The sequence below is a fragment of the Callithrix jacchus genome, chromosome 10 (genome assembly GCF_049354715.1).
Source record: "Callithrix jacchus isolate 240 chromosome 10, calJac240_pri, whole genome shotgun sequence".
NCBI lineage: Eukaryota > Metazoa > Chordata > Mammalia > Primates > Cebidae > Callithrix > Callithrix jacchus.
The window spans coordinates 16961172-16977659 of record NC_133511.1 but is presented as its reverse complement, the minus strand read 5'-3'; the positions used below and the strand labels follow the sequence as shown (position 1 = coordinate 16977659).

The following is a 16488-nucleotide window of genomic DNA, read 5'->3' as shown; positions in this document are numbered from 1 at the left end:
GGTGGTGGAAGAATAACAAAAGTGATGCACAATTTTTTTTTTTTGAGAGGGAGTTTCTCTGTCACCCAGGATGGAGTGCAGTGGTGTAATCTCAGCTCACTATAACCTCTGCCTCCCAGGTTCAAGCGATTCTCCTGCCTCAGCCTCCCAAGAAGCTGGGACTATAGGCATGTACCACCACGCCTGGCTAAGTTTTGTAATTTTTAGTAGAAATGGGGTGCCACCATGTTGGCCAGACTGGTCTTGAACTCCTGACCTCAGGTGATCTGCCTGCCTTGGCCTCCGAAAGTGCTGAGATTACAAGCATGAGCCACCACACCCAGCCTGACACACTAACTGATATACCAATAATATACCCAATGAATGAAGAAGAGAGATAGGACTTCACTCATTATATGTTATCTTCTACAGTAAGAATGAACATTTAGGGGTCATATTTCAAAGATGGGAAAGAATTGATGACAAATTTTTTCCCTACTCCTAGGTCAGAAACTCCACTATTAGAACTTTTTCTTTTTTCTTTCTTTTTTTTTTCTGAGACAGTGTCTTGCTCTATCGCCCAGGCTGGAGTGCAATGGTGCGGTCTCCGCTCACTGCAACCTCCACCGCGTGGGTTCAAGCGAGTCTCCTGCCTCAGCCTCCTACATAGCTGGGATTACAGGCATGTGCCACCAGGCTCAGCTAATGTTTGTATTTTTAGTAGAGGCAGGGTTTCACCATGTTGGCCGGGCTAGTCTTGAACTCCTGACCTTGTGATCTGCCCACCACCTCGCCCTCCTAAAGTGCTGGGATTACAGGCATGAGACACTGCACGCAGCCTAGAAATTTTTCTTACAACTCAACAGCCAAAAAACAAAAAAAAAGAAAAAAAAACCCAAATAACCAGATTTAAAAATGGGCAAACTGCCTTAAAAGACATTTCTCAAAAGAAGATATACAAATGGCCAGTACATGAAAAAATGTTCAACATTACTAACCATGAGGGAAATGCAAACCAAAACCACGATGAGATACCACCTCATTCCAGTGAAAATGGCTACAATAAAACAAAGGAAAACAAGGGTCGGTGAGGATGTGGAGAAAAGGATATGCTTACAATGTTGGTGGGATTGTAAATTAGTACAGTCACTATGGAAACTGTATGGTGGCTCCTCAAAAAATTAAAATTAGAACTACCACACTATCCAGCAATCCCAGTACTCGGTATATATCCAAAGGAAATGACATTAGTATGTTAAAAAGATCTCAGCACCCCCATGTTAATTGCAGCATTATTTACACTACTCAAGATATGCAATGAACCCAGGTGTCCAACAACAGATAAAAGGATAAATAAAATGTGGTATATATACACAATGACATACTATTTGGCCATAAAAAATAATGAGATCCTGCCATTTGCAACAACCATGAATGAACCTGGAGGACATGATGTTAAATGAAATAAACTAGGCACAGAAAGACAAAGACTGCATGATCTCAGTCATGTGGAATTAAAAAAAAAAAAGTTCATCTCATAGAAGCAGAGAGTAGAACAGTGGCTACCAGACTGTGGAGGAAAAGAGAGGGGAACATGGGGAAAAGGTTGGTCAATGAGCATTAAGTTACTATTAGGAGGAATAGACCAGGGACGATGGCTCATGCCTGCAATCCCAGCACTTTGGGAGGCCAAGGCGGGTGGATCACATGAGGTCAGGAGTTCAAGACCAGCCTGGCCAACATGGAGAAACCCTGTCTCTACTAAAAATACAAAATTAGGCCAGGCGCCATGGTTCACACCTGTAATCCTAGCACTTTAGAAGGCTGAAGTGAGCAGATTGTTTGAGATCAGGAGTTCAAGACCAGCCTGGGCAACATGGTAAAACCCCTGTCTCTACTAAAATACAAATAATTAGCCAGGCATGGCAGCATGTGCCTGTAGTCCCAGCTCTTGGGAAACTGAGGCAGAGAATTGCTTGAACCAGGAGGTATATACACACAAACACACAAACACACACACACACACACACACACATTTAGCCAGGCATGGTGGCACACTCCTGTCATCCCAGCTACTTGGGTAGCTGAGGCAAGATAATCACTTGAACCAGGGAGGCAGAGGTTGCAGTGAGCTGAGATCACACCATTGCACTCCAACCTGGGCAACAAGAGTGAAACTCTGTCTCAAAAAACAAGAAAAAGAAGGCTGGGCACGATGGCTCACACCTGTAATCCCAACACTTTGGGAGGCAAAGGAGGGTGGATCACCTGAGATCAGGAGTTCGAGACCAGCCTGGCCAACATGGTGAAACCCTGTTTCTATAAAAACAAACAGCCGGGCGCGGTGGCTGAAGCCTGTAATCCCAGCACTTTGGGAGGCCGAGGCGGGTGGATCACAAGGTCAAGAGATCGAGACCATCCTGGTCAAAATGGTGAAACCCCATCTTTCCTAATTATACAAAAAATTAGCTGGGCATGGTGGCGCATGCCTGTAATCCCAGCTACTCAGGAGGCTGAGGCAGGAGAATTGCCTGAACCCAGGAGGCGGAGGTTGCGGTTAGCTGAGATCGCACCATTGCACTCCAGCTTGGGTAACAAGAGCGAAACTCCGTCTCAAAATAAATAAATAAATAAGAAAAAGAAAACAGTTATAAATTCCAGTATTCTATTGCACAGTAGGGCGACAATGGTTAACAGTAACACTGATATGGTATATTTCAAAATAACTAGAAGAGAGGTTTTTGAATGTCCTAACACAAAGAAATTATAATGCATAAAGTAGTAGTCATGCTAAATATCCTGATTTGATCATTATGCAACATATATATGTATCAAAATATCAAATTGTACTTCATGAACATGTACAATTACAATATGTCAGTTAAAAAACAGTAACAGCCGAGAGCAGTGGCTCACATCTGTATTCTCAACACTTTGAAAGTCCATGGCAGGAAGATCCTTTGAGGCCTGGAGTTCAAGACCAGCCTGGGCAATATAATGAGACCCAACCTCTAAAAAAAACTTAAAAAGTTAACCTGGTGTGTTGGCATGTGCCTGTAGGCTCATCTATGGAGGCTGAAGTGGGAGGATCACTTGAGTGCAGGAGGTCAAGGCCATAGTGAGCTATGATCATACCACTGAACTCCAGCCTGGGTGACAGGGCAAGACCCCATCTCTAAATAAATAAATTAAAGAACAAGTATTTTAATTCTGGGAAAAAATAACTTTTTATTCTTTTTTTATACTGCTTATTTGGGCTTTACAGAAAACTACTCACATGATAAGAAAGAAAAACATTTCATAATCCTACCAAATTTTAAGGATATAAAGATATAAAATGTTCCCTGTACACTTTCAATTCACTTTATTTGAAACTGCAGCGGGGGGAGGAAAAAAGAGAAAAAAAAAGAAACTGTAAACTGCCATCCCATCTCCTTTCTCTACTTTATTTTTCCCTATAGCACATATTACTATCCCAGATACTATCATTTTATTTATTTACTGTCTGTCTTTCTGCATTAGAGTGTAAGCTCCATGAGGACAGGGATTTTACATATCATTATATCCCCAGTACCTAAAATAGTGCTTAGCATGTAATAGGCACTCAATGTACATTTGCTGAATGAATGAATGAGCAAACTAAGGAAGAAATTAAACCCTACACTTCAAAGGAAGCCACTGTTGACATTGGGGATGCTATCTTCCAGATTTTTTGTTGCTTATACGGATGTAAATTTATATACATATACATTTTTATATATACATATATGCACAAGCCCATTCTTCTTAATTTTTAAAGAAATGAGATCATAATGTTATTGTTCTAACCTACTTTCTTTCTTTTTTCTTTTTTTTCTTTTTTTTTTTGAGACGCAGTCTTGCTCTGTTGCCCAGGCTGGAGTACAGTGACATGATCTTGGCTGACTGCAACTTCCGCCTCTGGAGTTCAAGTGATTCTCCTGCCTCAGTCTCCCAAGCAGCTGGAACTATAGGCATGCACCAGCTAATTTTTGTGTTTTTAGTAGAGACAGGGTTTCACCATATTAGCCAGGCTGGTCTTCAAGTCCTGATCTTGTGATCCACCCGCCTTGGCCTTCCAAAGCACTGGGATTATAGGCAGGAGCCACCATGCCTGGCCACATGTACTTTCTTTAACATGTCATAAACATCTTCCAGGGCCAGTTCATAAAAAGCTGTACCACTGTTTTTAATAGTTAATTAGGATTTCATTGAACAACTGTCTTATTCCCTATTGAATTTTTTTTTGGGGGGAAACAGAGTCTTACTCTGTTGCCCAGGCTGGAGGGCAGTGGTGTGATCTTGCCTCACTGCAACCTCCATCTCCTAGGTTCAAGTGATTCTCCTGCCTCAGCCTCCCAAGTAGCTGAGATTACAGGCATGTGCCACCACACCAAGCTAATTTTTGTTGGTTTTCTTTTTTTTTTTTTTTTTTTTGAGACAGAGTCTCACTCTGTTGCCCAAGCTGGAGTGCAGTGACACAATCTCAGCTCACTGCAACCTGTGCCTCCTGGATTTAAGAGATTCTTCTGCCTCAGCCTCCTGAATAGCTGGGATTATAGGCACGTGCCACTATGCCTAGTTAATTTTTTTGTATTTTTATTAGAGACAGGGTTTCACCATGTTGGCCAGGCTGGTCTCAAACTCCTGACCTCAAATGATCTGCCTCCATGGCCTCCCAAAGTGCTGGGATTACAGGCATGAGCCACTACTCCTGGCCATTTTTTTTTCCATATATTTAGTAGAAACAGGGTTTCACCATGTTGGTCAGGCTGGTCTCGAACTCCTGGCCACAGGAGATCATCCCACCTCAGCTTCCCAAGTGGCTTGGATTGCATACATGAGCCCACCACACCCAGCTTTGTTTGTTTTGAACCCAAACTTTTGCTATAGTACACACTGCTGAAACATCGTTGTTTTTGTTGGATAGGGTCCTAGAAGTGGCATTGCCCAAAGAGTTTGCATTTTTTACATATTAATAGGAATTGCAAATTACTCTCGAAAAATGGAATAATTTACAGTCCAAACATACCTTCATCAATACCAAATGTTACAAATCTAAGAGACAACAGAGGAAAGAGAAAGGAACGGCCGGGCGCGGTGGCTCATGCTTGTAATCCCAGCTCTTTGGGAGGCTGAGGCGGGTGGATCACGAGGTCAAGAGATCGAGACCATCCTGGTCAACATGGTGAAACCCTGTCTCTAATAAAAATACAAAAAATTAGCTGGGCACAGTAGCGCGTGCCTGTAATCCCAGCTACTCAGCCTCCTGAGGCAGGAGAATTGCCTGAACCCAGGAGGTGGAGGTTGCGGTGAGCTGAGATCGCACCATTGCACTCCAGCCTGGGTAACAAGAGCGAAACTTCGTCTCAAAAAAAAAAAAAAAAGAATCTACTGTTTTACTTTGGTTTCTTCAACTATTAATGAAGTTAAGCTTTCTTCACATGCTCTTTTTCACGTTTATCATCCATTTGAATTTCTTCTGTGAATTCCCTGTTCACATTCTTTGTTCAGTTTTCTTTTTCTCTTCTTTTTTGTTTGGTTTTTGTTGTTTTTGTTTTTCCTCACTCTTTCCCCTTACTCTTTGTTCATTTTTCTATCAGGTTGTTTGGAATTTATATTGATTTGTAGAAGCTCTTTGAACATTATAACATTAGCCCTTTGTCTCTCTATTGTGTAGCAAATATTGTTTCTTAATCTGTGGCTAATCTTTTAACTCGGTAAATGTCACTTTTCCCAGTAATTGCAACAGTAATAATAGTAATAGCTGACCTTTACTGAGCACTTACAACATGTTGGACACCATTCTAAATGCTTTACCTGGATTGTCTCATCAAATTCTTACCTTATGAGGTTTGAACTATTAATATCATTATCTCCATTAGGGACCAGGCAAAGTGGCTCATGCCTGTAATCCCAGCACTTTGGGAGGCCAAGGCAGGAGGATCATTTGAGGTCAGGAGTTCGAGAGCAGCCTGGCCAACGTGGAGAAACCCCATCTCTAGTAAAAATGAAAAAAAATTAGCCAGATGTGGTGGCACGAGCCTGGTGGCACATGCATGTAGTCCCAGCTACTTGGGAGGCTGAGGTAAGAGAATCACTTGAGCCCAGGAGGCGGAGGTTTCAGTGAGCCAAGATCACACTACTGCACTCCAGCCTGGGTGACAGAGGGAGACTTTGTCTAAAAAAAATATTAGCCAGGTATGGTGGTGGGCTCTTGTAATCCCAACTACTAAGGAGGATGAAGCACGAGAATTGCTTCAGGAGGAGCAAAGTTGCAGTGAGCTGAGATTGAGCCACTGCACTCACTCAAGCCTGGGCGATAAAACAAGACTCTGTCTCAAAAAAAAAAAAAAAAAAAGACTCAAAAAGGTTAAGTAACCAGGGTGGGGTCTCCTGCTTACTAGCTGAACCAGAATTAGAACACTGGCAGTATTGGAATACTTCTGATTCTACAGAAGTTTTAAATATTTAAGTCATCAAACCCATCCAGGTTTTGGGTTTCTTTACCTTCTGGGTTTCATTAGGGAGATAGTCTTCAATATAAGATGATAAAAATATTCTATTTTTCCTGTAGTTTTATTTTAATGTTAAATTCTTTAATCTATCTGGAGTTTATTTTCAGATGAATGAAATAGACATTTGGTTTTCTTTCCTTCCAAATGGGTTGCCAGACGTCCCAACAACAGTTTTTTGAATAATGCATCCATTTTCCTCTGATACAAATGCCATCTCTATCATATATACAATTCTCATACATTTCTCTATTTTCATTTTTACATTTTTAACTTGTGTCTAATTACTTCATTGGTTAGGATTTCTATCCATGTCATACAATCTGCAACTACTGATTCCTTTGCTTTCCAACACATATAACACTTTTTCCATTTTCTTGTCTTTTGAGTCAGTCAGACTGTTCTGAACTGTGTGGGATAAGAGTAGAGATAATGATCTTTCCTTTCCAAAGCCTGCCTTTAATGGGAGTAACTTAGCCCGTTACTACTATATTTTGTATGATTTTTTTGTTTGTTTGTTATCTTGTTTAAAAAGTTTCCTAGCTGGGTGCAATGGCTCATGCCTATAATCCCAGCACTTTGGGAGGTCAAGTGGGCAGATCCCTTGAGGCCAGGAGTTTAAGCCAGTCTGGCCAACATGGTGAAACCCCATCTCTACTAAAAATAGAAAAATTAGTCAGGTGTGGTAGCACGCACCGGTAGTCCCAGCTACTCAGAGCCCGAGGCATGAGAATTGCTTGAACCTGGGAGGCAGAGGTTGCTGATTCGAGACCATACCACTGCACTCCAGCCTGGGTGACAAAGCAAGACTCCCTTTCAAAAGAAAAAAGAAGTTTTCCCTTTTTTTTTTGGAGACAGAGTCTTGCTCTTTCACCAGGCTGGAGTGCAGTGGCACGATCTTGGCTCATTGCAACCTCTTCCTCCCGGATTCAAGCGATTCCCCTGCCTCAGCCTCCTGAGTAGCTGGGACTACCGGCACCTGCCACCTTGCCCAGCTAATTTTTTTGTATTTTAGTAGAGACGGGGTTTCACCATGTTAGTCAGGATGGTCTCGATCTCCTGACCTTGTGATCTGCCCACCTTGGCCTCCTAAAGTGCTAGGATTACAGGTGTGAGCCACCGCACCTGGCCTCCCCTTCATTTTTTAAAAAAATTAGATCAGAGTGACTGCCCGGTGCAGTGGCTCACACTTGTAATTCCAGCACTTTGGGAGGATGAGTCGGGCTAATCACCTGAAGTCAGGAGTTCGAGACCAGCCCGACCAACATGGAGAAACCCTGCCTCTATTAAAAATACAAAATCAGCTGGGTGTGGTGGCACATGCCTGTAATTCCAGCTACTCAGGAACCTGAGGCAGGAGAATCACTTGAACCCAGGAGGCAGAGGTTGTGGTGAGCCAAGATCACCCTATTGCACTCCAGCCTGGGTGACAAGAACGAAACTCTGTCTCAAATAATAATAATAATAATAAATCAGAGTGACTACTGAATTTTATCAATGGCTCTCCACATGTGATAATATATTGTTAAAACCATACTGGCTTTTCCCCTTTAAGCTATTAGAACTCTAACACTTTTTAAGGCTTTAAGCTCTTACCAGTTAATATACAGATAATTCTTGGAGTGTTAACACTTACAGCTGTCAACAGCTGTTTCTCCTCAGTCTGGCTGATGATGCAGAAAATCAGAGGGGTCATAAGAATTCAAGGCAAGTAGAGCCTCAACCCTTCGAGGCTGTTTCTTACCTGCGAGCAGATCGCAGGAGCAGGTGAAAATAGACAACTGCACTTTCCCCTTTTGGACCCTGCTCCGGTGGTTTGCAGCCTGGAAAAACTGTTCCATCCCTTTTAATCTTGCTCCCTCAATCCCTGCTCTTGAAAATCCTATCCATTTTTAAACACTCAAATTAAATGCCACCTTCTCCCACTGAGTCTTCCCAGATCCCCTAGATGTCCCCCCAAATCCCTACTCCTTAATGCCACATCGTTTGATATGAAAACCCACCGTGGCAGGAATCACTTAACTGTCCCTTGTACAACCACCTTTGGTGCATGTGCGTTTCTCTCTGTAGCCCCAGCACCTGCAAGTGTGTCTGGCATAAAGTGGGTGCTCCTTCCATGCTGAAAGAAAGACTGACAGAAGAGAGGTGTGCTCCATCTAGCCCTTCCCTCCAAGGCCCTGCAGGGCGGACTCCACCTCGGCAGAGGGCATCCCAGACCCCTCTAGAGCCCCGGAAGCCGAATTGCCTGCCATGGGAAGACTACACTTCCCAGCGATCCCAGGGAAAAGCGAAAACCCTTTGGCTTTGACAGCCGTCGCCACAAGTCTTTCCGCCTCCCCAGCCCGCCCGGGAGCTGCGAGCCGTGAGCTGGATTATGGTGGCCTGAGCAGCCAACGCAGCCGCAGGAGCCCGGAGTCCCTGCCCCTGTCCGCGCCGCCGCCCGCCGGGGGGACCCGGCAAGCCGCCGCCGGCCCGCCATGCCCGCCCCTCCCAGCCCCGCCGGGAGCCCGCGCCCGCTGCCGAGGCTGGCGGCTGCCGTGCCGATGTAGTGGGCTCCGGATCCCAGCCTCTCCCCTTCTCCCGTGCTCTGCGGATCTCTCCTACCCGCTCTCCACCGCCCGGACCCGGGGGTTGGCCCAGGGCCCTGCAGGCTCTGGCGTCCTGATGCCCCCAAGCTCCCTCTCCTGAGAAGCCACCACCACCACCAGCACCACCCAGACTTGGGGACAGGCGCCAGGGACGGACGTGGAGCAGTGCGAGCCCAGAGGGCCCGAAGGCCGGGGCCCACGATGGCTCAAGCCCTGCCCTGGCTCCTGCTGTGGATGGGCGCGGGAGTGCTGCCTGCCCACGGCACCCAGCACGGCATCCGGCTGCCCCTGCGCAGTGGCCTGGGGGGCGCCCCCCTGGGGCTGCGGCTGCCCCGGGAGACCGACGAGGAGCCCGAGGAGCCTGGCCGGAGGGGCAGCTTTGTGGAGATGGTGGACAACCTGAGGGGCAAGTCGGGGCAGGGCTACTACGTGGAGATGACCGTGGGCAGCCCCCCGCAGACGGTAAGGTGGTCAGGCCAGCCCTAGCCCTCCCCCTGCATGAGCAGCGGGAGACAGGATGGGGATGCCGCAGGCTGGCCCCTGCTCAAAAGGGCTGGTGGGAACAGCAGGAAGGACCCCTCCCCAACCATTTCCCGGGGGTCACGTGGCTGTTGGCAGGAGTGTTCCCAAGCTCCCCTTTCCGTCCCCTTCTCCCCTCACTGGCTGCCTAGTTCCCCTTGCTCCTCATCTGACACATATGCCCTCAGGAAGGATTTGGGGCAGGAGAGACACATCAGCTGCGGAGGCTGACCTGGGTTAAGGGTCCGCCACAAGGGCACTATAACAGGTGTCAGCCCCCTCCGACAGTGGCCCAGACTGAGTCTCCCAAATCCCACCACTCTTGGCCAATGCCACCCAACCTTGTCCCCTCCTCTGATGTTCCCACCATTGTTCCCAGCACCTCTGGGACCAAGGAATCCTGGCAGCAGCTGGATCAGCCCCTTGCTCCCACCATCTGGGCTGACACAGGGACCCTCAAAGTGAGGTTGCTGAGGCTCCCGTGACTGCACTCAGTCCGGAAGACCTGAACAGGCTCCTGCTGTCCCCTCCTCCTCCCCTTCCCCCTATGGCGGTCTACACTGCAGCCCCTCCCCCACTCCACACCTCCCCAGGCCGAGGGGAACTGAACTGAACCTGGGGAAAGGACAAATGGTAGGAAAGGAGCCAGAGCTCCCTTCTAAGAGTGGGATTCCTTCCATGGCAGGGAAGAGGAGAGGCATGGCAGTGATAGAGAAAGCACTGCCTGCTCTCCCCATCCTTCCTGACAATCTCCAAGTTACCTTCAAGGTGGCTGGTGAAGGTGGTGCCCTCTGCACCTCTGTGGGTGAGCAGCCCTCCATGTGGGGTGCTGTGGCTAACCTCTGTGCGTATCTGCCGCCTCTGCTGGGGAGTCCAGGCCCAGCGGCACTATGGTTCTGTATATGCTGGTGCGTGTCACCTTGAATCTGATCCTGCCCATCTCTGTGAGCCACCCCCAGATCTGTGTCTGGGAAGCCTGTCCTTGGGAGGGTCTGTGAAGGTGGGAGTGTGTTTGGAGTGGGCACAGGGGACAGCCACACTTTCCTGAACTTCTCAGACAGCTGGATCTGGGAGAAACACAAACCCCCACCTCCCAGTTAGCGTGCAGAAGCCATCCTTCCTAAGTGCATGCTCCCAAGCCCTACTCTCAGCTAGCTGAAGGTCTGGTCTCCCCCACTTTCTCCTCCTCTTTCCTGTGCACCATAACTTCCCAGAAGTAGCCTCCAATGGGAAGTAGAGGGGCAGGACACAGCCTGAATCTAGGCCCTGAGTAAACAGAATGCTAGAAGATACTGTCAGGAAGCAGGGGATATGTGGAGACCTGGGACCCACTCCTGTTTCTGCTACTGATGTGCTGTGCAAACTGTGCACAGACCCCATGGCATGATGCAGGATGGGGCTGCAGAACCTGCGCGAACTTTGAGGTCAGACAGTCAGACAGTCCAGGAATCCCAGTTCTACCCGCCGCAGCTTTTCCTCTTCTCAGCTGTGTGGCCTTGGGCAAATTGCATAACCTCTCTGAAACTACTGCCACGTCTTTAAAATGAGTGAAACGAGATCTCTTTTGCAAGGTAATTGTGAGGACTAAATTGTGAGGGTTAATTGTTCTCTCTCTTAATTGTTCTGCTTTCACCCAGAACAACACACCTGCACACAAAACGGACCTCCGACAAATATGAAGTCACTTTCTCCTTGTCTGGCCTGTTTTGCCTCTTCCATGCTATGCAATGAGGCATAAAAACTTGGATGTCCTCGGCCTCCACGTTTTACATGTTTAAAACTGGGGTATCCATTACAGTACTTCCCCGATCTCCTGAAATAATGCATACATCCTGCAGTCAAGTCTTAGCAGAGAGTAATTGCTCAATAAATGTCAGTTCCTTCCTCGCTCCTTTCTAGAAGAGGAAAGTGGGCTTTAAAGTTCAGCACCAGCCCTAGAAGCTAGTGCCAAGGAGCCCACAGCTAAAGCAACTGTGCGGCTCGCACTACCGTTTCTAACTAAGCCTACATCAGCCAATCTCTGCCCTCTGCTGGCTTGGACTCTCTCCCCATCTGTCTGTAAGAAGGATGCCCTTTCTCCCTACCTGCCACGGCTGTCATAAGTGCCAAATGAAAACTTGGATGGCATTGTATACTAAGCAAGTAAAAGCGAAACTTGGGGAGCATGTTCTCTGTGCTAGGCAATTAATTGCTGGTGTTTGGGAGCTGATCCACAAAGAGACAAGAAGACATGTTTTCTGCCCACATAGAGTTGGAGGGGAAGTGAAAGGGTGGAAGTGACAAGCACAAGGTCATCCATGCAGAGATACTCAAAGTGAGGTCTACAAACCCTCATTGGAGCCTGCTAAAAATGTAAATTCCCTGGCCCCATCATAGACCTCTAGAGTCAGTATCTCTGACACTGGGGCCCCATAGTTTGTGCCTCAAATTTGAGAAGCACTTATTTATAGGAGTGCAAAGAGTGAGTGCCACAGGTGTTCAGAAGGTGATAAACTCATCCAGGAAATCTTCACCAGGGACATGTGCTCTGAGCCTTGTCTTCAAGGATGGGCAGGAGTCAGAGGCTATTCCCAGGGGGCAGACGGCACCGTACTATCCCATTGTACTGTAATTGCACCTTACTCGTATGCCCATGTCTGCTCCTTCTCACCCTACCCCCTTAAACTGGGAGAGGCCACAATGAATGAGAGGATGAGTTATGGTTGTTAGGGCTTCAGCATGGTTGTTTAGGAGACAAAAGAGAGCCAGTCCTGTTAATATTACAGGTTTATGCTGAGACCAGATAAGTGTGGGTAAATAAAATAGAGCCAAATTGCCAAAAAGCTTAAGTGTGAGACTGTAAGGTTTGGACTTTGGCCTTCGGATATAAGGCTGGGTGGAGTGGCTCACGCCTGTAATCCCAGCACTTTGGGAGGCCAAGGCAGACTGATCACCTGAGGTCGGGAGTTCCACACCAGCCTGACCAACGTGGAAAAACCCTGTCTCTAATAAAAATGCAAAATTAGCCAGGCGTGGTGGTTCATGTCTGTCATCCCAGCTACTCAGGAGGCTGAGGCACGAGAATCACTTGAACCTAGGAGGCAGAGGTTGCAGTGAGCTGAGATCATGCTACTGTACTCCAGCCTGGGCAACAAGAGTGAAACTCTGTCTCAAAAAAAAAAAAAAAAAAGATATAAGGGAAAATTTGAATTTATTGGGGCAGGGGAATGACATAAATACAGCAATCTTTTAGGAAGAGGTACCTGAATTTTAAAAAGAGTGGGACTGAAAGACACAGGCAGCAGGGACTGTCACAACAGTCTAGGTGTGAGGCCCTCTATGACAAGGAGGGCATGAGGCTATGATAAGATGGAAAGAGAAAGGAAGGGCAGGATGCAGAGAACATGCCAAGGCAGGTGGGCAGGACTTGGTGACACTGGTGTGAAGGGAAGGGAAGAAGGCATCAAAGATAGTTTTGTTCTCATCTGGGGTGAACTGGAGGATAACAAGACTATGGGAATAGGAAAAGTGGCAGGAGAGAATGGCTTATAGTATTGGTATACAAATTTATGTGTTTGTTTATTCATTACAGGGTCTCTGTCTGTTGCCTATGCTGGAGTACAGGAGCATCATCATAGCTCCTGGGCTCAAGTGATCCTCCCGCCTCAGCCTCCCGACTAACTGGGAGTACAGGTGCATGCCACAGGCCCAGCTGATTTTTTTCAAATTGTTTGTAGGGGCAGAGTCTCGCTATGTTGCCCAGGATGGTCTCCAACTTCTAGGCTCAAGTGATACTTCAACCTTAGCCTCCCATTAGCTTGTTCCTTATAGCAATTCCTGCACTATATGAAAGACCTTTACTTCAGTGAGCTGTGACTGCACTAGTGCAGTCTCCAGCCTGTCAGAGGGTGACAGATACCCTGTCTCTAAAAAAGAAAGAAAAGGCTAGGCGCGGTGGCTCATGCCTATAATCCCAGCACTTTGGGAGGCCGAGGCGGGTGGATCATGAGGTCAAGAGATCAAGACCATCCTGGTCAACAAGGTGAAACCCCGTCTCTACTAAAAATACAAAAATTAGCTGGGCATGGTGGTGCGCACCTGTAGTCCCAGCTACTCGGGAGACTGAGGCAGGAGAATTGCTTGAACCCAGAAGGCGGAGGTTGTGGTGAGCCGAGGTCGTGCCATTGCACTCCAGTCTGGGTAACAACAGCGAAACTCCATCTCAAAAAAAAAAAAAAAGATCTTTATCATTCACAGTGTCTAGCAGAAGACGCGGGGCTGAAAGGTTAACACACTGGCTAGGTAGAAAGCTAGTAAGTTAAGACCTATTTTATCCTTGTTCTTCCTACTGTGCCATTTGTCTTGGGGAAGAAGAGTTGATCACAAGTATCCTTATTCCATTCTCCCATTACACCTTCGGATACCTCCCTTACTATACCTGTAATGTATTACAACTGTTTTTGTGTTTGTTTCCCTCATAAAACTTCAAGCTCTGGCCAGGCACAGTGGTTCATGCCTATAATCCTGGCACTTTGGGAGGTCAGGGTGGGTAAATCACCTGAGACCAGGAGTTCAAGACCAGCCTGATCAATATGGCGAAACCCCATCTCTTCCAAAAATACAAAAATTAGCCCAGTGTGGTGGTAGGCACCTGTAATCCCAGCTACTTGGGAGGTGGAGACAGGAGAATTGCTTGAACCCGTGAGGTAGAGGTTGCAGTGAGCTGCGATCATGCCCCTGCACTCCAGAGTGAGACTGTCTCAAACAAACCAACAAAACTTCAAGCTCCTAAGGACAATGTCTTTTAAATTTGATTTATTTTGCAGTCTTTGTATTATAGTAACCTATATCAATGCCAAGCTCAGAACAAACACCTAAAAAACACTGAGTGAATGAAAACATAAGCTGCAAGCATCTAAAGAGAACTGTTAATGGGCAGTTGTAAATGCAGAACTGTAGCTCTTAGAGAAAGTATTTTTATTTTTTTAAACCAAGGGGCTGGGCATGGAGGATCATGCCTATAATCCCAGCACTCAGGTGAAGTCGAGGAGGGCAGATCACCTGAGGTCAGAATTTGAGACCAGCCTGGCCAACATGGTGAAACCCTATCTCTACTAAAAATACAAAAATTAGGCGGGCGTGGTGGTGCGTGCCTGTAAACCCAGCTACTCAGGAGGCTGAGGCAGAAGAATTGCTTGAGCCTGAGAGGCAGAGGTTGCAGTGAGCCAAGATCACACCACTGCACCCCAGCCTGGGTGACAGAGTAAGACCCTGTCTCAAAATAAAGAAGTAGAAGGATGTCATCTCATTTTGATATTATGAGCATCACTGACCAAATGCAAAAAAATAAGGTAACTGTTAGGAGTGAAATTTGTGATGTCACTTCAGTTTAACAAATATTTACTGAGCACCTACTGTGTGTAAAAGAGAAAAATAATGCCATAGTCTTAGCCCTCGGACAGCTCACAATCTGATGTGAAAGACAGACATAACACCTAAATATCACACAAGACCAAATGCATTTGGTACAAATAGTGCAGTAGGTCTTGGAAGTGCACAGAGAGAAGCGGCTACTTCTGATGGGGATTAGGGATGGCTTGCTGGAAAAGAAAGTACTTGAGTAAGGCCTCAAAAGATGAGAAGAGTAGTGGGGAGGACCACTTCATGAAGAGAAGCATGAACTATGGTGTGAAGCCAGGAGGCATTGTGGGGATGCTGTGGGGCTGACAGGACTTTGGGTTTTATTCCGCAAGCAGTAAGGAATCCTCGTAGGTATATGAGAAGCGGGATGGTATTGTCTAACTTTAGTTCTAGGAAAACAGCTTCCGTGTGCAGGATGACTTGGAGAATCTAGTGTCATGACTCTAGACATGGAAACAAGGATCTCAGAACATCTCTGCCTTTTTTTCTTTTGTACACTAGGATCCTGCATATGACTGGAAAAGGGGAAAAAGGTTCTGCTTTAGAAAAAAAAATTTTGTAAAACTATTGTCATAAATTTTTTGATTGTCGACATCCATCATTTTATTTGAGTAGGAGGCACTGATAAATATTAGTTTATCTGGGTTAGAGGCTGCAGAGAAATGGAGTATCCCATCCAAAGGGGGAAAGGTACACTAGATAAGGTTTAGAGTGACCCAGCCATGTTGGGACTCCTTGAAAAACCAGCCAGAGGTGGGATAATTGGCTCCAGGTAGCCTGAGTGCTCCCAGGCACCAATGGCCAGCTATAGCCAGGAGATCCAAGTGGAAGACAGAGGAAATATCTAGGAAAAGGAGTCTATTTGCACAGGGTTAGCTGATTTGTTCAAGGTGTGAGGAACCTGGACAGGACCCAATCTCTGGACTCTAAAGCAGGAGCTGTTTACTCTGTTGGACATAAGCCCCTCCCAGCTGCTGACTTAAGGCTTCTCTTGTCCTTCCTTGCTCCCTTTTCTCAGCCTTGGGTAAGCTCAGGTCTGGAAATCATTTAGGAAAAGCAGATGAAGCTGACTCAGAAGGTGCTGGGACCATGGAACTCTGGTGTCACTATACCTGCTCTAAGAATCACAGGACCCTGGGTGGATATTCAGTCAAGGTACATGGGTATGGTGGGTGTCACTACGCCCAGTGGTCATGCACAGTAACAGGTTGAAAATCATCCCTGCAAATACTCTGGGGCTGAATATTAATAGCAGTGGTGGCTCACGCCTGTAATCCCATCACCCTGGGAGGCCAAGGCAGGTGGATTACCTGAGGTTAGGAGTTCGAGACCAGCCTGGCCAACGTGGTGAAACCCTGTCTGTACTGAAAATGCAAAAATTTCATTTTTTTTTGCTAGGAGTGGTGGCAGGCGCCTGTGGTCCCAGGTACTCAGGAGGCTGAGGTAGGAGAATTGTTTGAACCCAGGAG

At 46.7% G+C, this 16488-nt stretch overlaps 1 protein-coding gene across 1 annotated transcript in view; it reads left to right on the top strand.

Annotated features, from left to right (window-relative positions):
• Window positions 1-8828: 8828 nt before the first annotated feature.
• The window catches only part of BACE1 (beta-secretase 1), a 25410-nt gene continuing 17750 nt past the window's right edge, over window positions 8829-16488 (top strand). The window contains exon 1 of the mRNA XM_002807276.5: window positions 8829-9562. Coding sequence (XP_002807322.4) covers window positions 9302-9562 — 261 coding nt within the window. The 5' untranslated portion in view covers window positions 8829-9301. The remainder of the gene's footprint in view (window positions 9563-16488) is intronic.